The 4,923-nt window shown below is 51.0% G+C and overlaps 1 protein-coding gene across 1 annotated transcript; it reads left to right on the top strand.

The window, feature by feature from the left end:
* Window positions 1–328: 328 nt before the first annotated feature.
* LOC120837561 lies at window positions 329–1,928 on the top strand. The gene is made up of 2 exons (XM_040207007.3): window positions 329–1,778; window positions 1,868–1,928. Exons 1-2 carry the CDS (start codon window positions 490–492, stop codon window positions 1,926–1,928), a joined length of 1,350 nt encoding a protein of 449 aa, XP_040062941.3. The 5' UTR covers window positions 329–489.
* Window positions 1,929–4,923: the final 2,995 nt, after the last annotated feature.

Genomic DNA, 4,923 nt, shown 5'->3' with positions numbered 1-4,923 from the left:
AAGCTGGGCGTAGGGCGACGCACGTTCAACTACATTCAAGACTTCCTCAGCGATCGGACGGCGCAAATCTCCATCGGTGGCGTCACGTCCGACGACATCAATCTAGGCGGGCGAGGCACACCTCAGGGCTCGGTCCTGTCGCCATATCTATTTAACGTGGCGATGATTGAGTTGCCTGCGAAGCTCAGCAAGATCGAGGGGCTGCACCACAGTATATACGCAGATGACATCACGCTCTGGATGACCGGCGGCTGTGACGGGTTCATCCAAGACACGCTACAAGAAGCGATACGGACGATTGAGGAGTAGGTCACTCCGAGGGGCCTAACTTGCTCTCCACAAAAGTCGGAGCTCCTCCTCCTCAAACCTGTTCGGTCCCGCCAGCTGCCGTCGGACATCGCGCTCTACTCGCAAGGACTGCGTATCCCGTCGGTGAAGAGCATTCGCATCCTGGGTCTGCGGGTCCAGGCGGATGGCAACAACTACGAGATGATCGAATCGCTCAAGGCGTCAACTTACCAGATCACCCGGCTTATTTCACGCATCTCAGGCCGTCACTTCGGAATGAGGGAAGGAAATCTTGTACGCCTCGTCCGCGCTTTCGTCGTGAGCCGGCTGGCATACGTCCTTCCCTTCCTACGGCTCGGGGTGGCGGAGAAAGCCAAACTAGACTGCTTGATTAGGAAGGCCTACAAGCGAGCACTTGGCATCCCGGATTCTACGTCAAACGAAAAGCTGGCGGCGCTGGGCCTACATAACACCGTGGAAGAGATCGTCGAGGCGCAACGGACGTCTCAGCTCGAACGGCTAACAAAGAGCGCGACCGGGCGTCACATTCTCGAAAACCTGGGCATCCGCTACGAAAGACAAACGGGCGAGAAAATAGACGTGCCGAGACGGGTCCGGGAGAAGCTTACCATCCCAAACCTGCCACGTCACATGCACCCCGTGCACCATGTGGAGCGACGAACGGCGAGAGCCAAGGCCCTTCGAAGACTAGAGAAGGAAGAGGGCGTCTACTACACGGACGCTGCGAGGTACGACAGGGATGCCATGGCCGCAGCCGTGGTTGACAAGCAAGGGAAGATCGTTGCGAGCTGCAGTGTCCGGACGACAGAACCGGAGGTAGCCGAGGAAGTGGCCATCGCTCTGGCACTCAAGCTGCAAGACGCTAAAATCATTGTCAGCGATTCACAGATGGCGATTCGCCAATACGCCAAGGGACGGATCTCGCCGGTTACGCTTCGAGTACTAGGTGATCCTGAAAAGACTGCGAAGGTGAAGCTGATCTGGACTCCAGCACACTCGTCGCTCCCCGGCAACGAGGAGGCTCACGACGCGGCCCGAGGTCTCACTCGCCGGGCCGGAGCAACGTCGGACCCCTCCATCGAATCGTCGACGGGGGGCGACAGACTGGTTACGTTCCGAGACATCCTCGATCATTACGCCGGCGAAAGGATGCGCTACCCTCCGGCGCATCCCTCGCTGGACAAAAGACAAGCGGTAGCTTGGCGGCGACTACAGACAGGCACCTACCATAGTCCTGCCCAGCTCAGCGGATGGTATCCGGATCGCTACAAGGGAGACTGCCAGCTATGTGGTGCAAGAGCGACTCTTCGCCACATTATTTGGGAATGCAGCCGGCTCGACCGCAAAGCCCAGCCACTACTAAAAAAGATCACCAACCAAGAGAGCTGGGAAGCTCTTCTTCTCTGCACCGACCTTGAGGTGCAGGAACAAGTCGTCCGACTGGCCGAGGACGCCGCTGGAGTCCAAGGGATTCTGGCCGTCGCCTAAGGGGTGATTGGGAGGGGACTCTTAGATGGGCCTCTGACCAATCGCTTAGTCTTTCTGGGCGCAATTAAAGGTTGCCTGCTGCTGCTGCTACTGCTAAAGATATGATATATGAAGACCGTTCACAACTTTAAGAAACATATTGAAATTGTTCTTTATGCCGCTCAAGGAGAAATGGTTATGCTGGACACGGTGGCCACTAACTCGAGGGTGACTGGAATGATCACAAGGACTGCAGGGTGGACATGATTTGGTTTCTGGGCTCCGGTTTCCTTAAAAGCAAGGAGGGTGGCCATTTTGGGCGCCTGCACAAGACAAAGAGACCGTCTGCAACCTTTGAAATTGAGGCAAAAACTCCCTATGAGGGTGCACAGAAATTATCACGACCTCCTAGACCTAGGGTCTGAAACACGCGGCCCGCAGGCAACCGGCTACGAGTCCCGGTTCCCATGTCTCGAGCGCTAGGAATGGCATGCGCTATAGTGATCTCATCTCGTCGGTTAATTTTCGCTCGAAAAGTAGCTCTGCTGTTTTAACATGTTCACATAGTCTATACATATCTGTGTTCATTTGCCCTTTGTTTTGATTTATAGTTCGCTTCCCCGGTTTCGTAACGTACAACAATTCCGCTACTAGGCTGCAAGCGCGAGCTATTCGTTGAAGGGTGCACCTGGGGCTGCGCGAACTTTCGATCAGCAGGAGCAACTGCCAAAGATAAAACTACGAGCTCGGGATTCTCGTTTTAGAAAAGATATCACCATTAAATCATCAAAAATAGTCAGGAGAGCAACAACTTTCATATTAACTGATTGTTTTTTTAGAGGCACGTAGTGCTTAGTTAATTCCTGCGTGAATTGAGCAACGGGAACGACAGTGCACTTGTTATATTAAAATACTGTAACTTGTTCCATTATAAAATGTTCTTTTATTAAAATCGCCAGCAAGCTGGCGGGGCGGTGTCATTTTAATTCTTTTCACATCCGGTCAGGGCCCAAAGCAGTCTATAATCTCGTTCTGCGGACGCAGCTTGTGATACGCTTTCCGCACGTCGCGGTGCCTCCTCTCTAAGGTCACGTGACACTCACACGGCCTTGGATTGGCTCCGATGGCTCGTAGCATCCGCTGCGCTCGGACGTAAGGTGAAACGGAGTATAGTAGATACCTTTCACTTCGTAAGCATATTTTTTTCCGACTTCTCTTTCTTCACGTGACGATTTCAAACAGAGGAAAGAAAATGAAGTTTATTGAGCTTTTTAAGGGACTAAAGAAGGAACCGCCTGATATATATATATATATATATATAATTTTACCACGTAAGTTGGCGCCAAGGCTGAGCATATTCCGCCAGACTAGAGGCAATTAATGACAGTCCTTGAGTTTTAAAAGAAAACATAACCGATGGTTGTTTGTCTGATCTGAGTCTTGCTGAGTACACAGCTGCGAGTATATTATTGGGACCCGAGGTTGCGTCGCACACGGGCAATCACCGGAAGAGCGTCAGAGCAAAATGTGAAAGAACGTTTCACTGCACGCAAGCTGTGTGCAAGCAGCGCGATTGCCATCGACTGTAACCCTGGGGCGGCTGAAAACATCCTGTGTGCATTTCTAATTGCCGGATGGAGGGTTGAACATACTGTCTAGGTATATGTTTGTAGACCTGCGTTTCACATAAAACCATACTAACCAAAAAGCTATCAAATTACTGTCGACCGTGCCGTCCTTTATAATATATTCTGCGGGATATAAAACGGATACTTAACAACACACATCAGTGAAAACGTTCCTCTCAACCGGATGAAGCAAAGGAAAGGATACTGAATGTTGTTGTGAATGTTCATATACAATATTTATATATTTGTTCAACACAGTCCAGTCAGTGTAGTACGGCTCTGTCTCTAACCTAACGCCATATAGCTGATCGCCTTTTTTTAAATTGTACGCTAGAGGAACTGGGCTGGTTCTCTGAAAGGCTGGTTTTGTTGTATTTATATTCAGGTTTGTTTTGAAATATTTTCAATCGTGGGACTATTTTCAAGCTCGACCCTGTACGCAAGAAACCGGTTTCAGAGGAGAGGATTCTCGCAACGATTCTTTAATTAGAGCTTTTCTCTTTCTAAATAAAATCACTTTCTATGATTGTAATTTTTTTTAAATCATACCAATTGTTTTAAATATTGAAAAAGAACATATTTTGTAGCAGACGGCGCGCACTTGCGCTATCTTTTGACAAGTGGCCGAAATGTGAGGTTGAGTGGTTAAGGAAAAGTGCTGATTCTGTCCCTGAAGCAGAGGATTCTCGTCTCAAATATTTCCTCACGCTTCTTCCTCGTTCTTGCAGTGAACCAGTTCGTCTGGAGAGAAAAAAGAAGAAAAAAACAACAACAACAAGAAACGCGTTACAAGGGTCACGAGCAAGTTCTCAAAAACTTCTAGTGCCTATAAATAAGCTGTCCAGTGCTGCCCGCCATGTTCCGACACCACGAAAGGTGCAAATATTGAACTACATATGATAGCGACGACGTACGGCAATTTTGTAGCGTGAGCTACACTGGCCGAGGTCGAGCAGTTTTGCGTGGCTCCTGGAGAGCCGTGCTGCGCATGCGCGAGGAGCAGTGACATCACACGGCGCAGCTGGCGCGCCGGAGCTCCTCCGCCGCCGCGCGCGCCTCGCCGGACTGCGCATTCCAGAGGAGTGACGTCGTAGCCGCGGCAGACGCACTGGCGCCGCCGCGTGCCCAGCTGTGCGCCTCCGTTGCGCAGTAGCCAAGTCTGACGCTGCACCGGAGCCGCTTGATAGCGCCTCTCAAGTTTTTTGTTTTTTTTTGGGGGGGGGGGGGGGGAGTGGGGGGGGGGGAGTGTCTACATCCACGCGCGGGGGGTGTAACCAAGTCGGGAGGAGATAGGGCTCCATCCACGCACTACGTCACTTCCGGCGCCCTACGTCACTTCCTGCGTAGACGGAGGCAGATCTCCTTTCGTCTTCTTTCATTTTTTTCCTTTTTTTTTGGTCAAGGAGTTTGGCCCTTTGTGTATTAGCACGGTCGCGCTTCCAACATGCCTCGAGTTTTGGTTGCCGGGGATTCGATGGTGAAATACTTGTCCCAGTATTTCCCATCGAATAACCGGGTG

Source organism: Ixodes scapularis, unplaced genomic scaffold, assembly GCF_016920785.2.
Source record: "Ixodes scapularis isolate PalLabHiFi unplaced genomic scaffold, ASM1692078v2 PGA_scaffold3__209_contigs__length_174095766, whole genome shotgun sequence".
In the NCBI taxonomy this organism is placed as follows: Eukaryota; Metazoa; Arthropoda; class Arachnida; order Ixodida; family Ixodidae; genus Ixodes; species Ixodes scapularis.
This window is presented reverse-complemented; position numbering and strand designations above follow the sequence as displayed.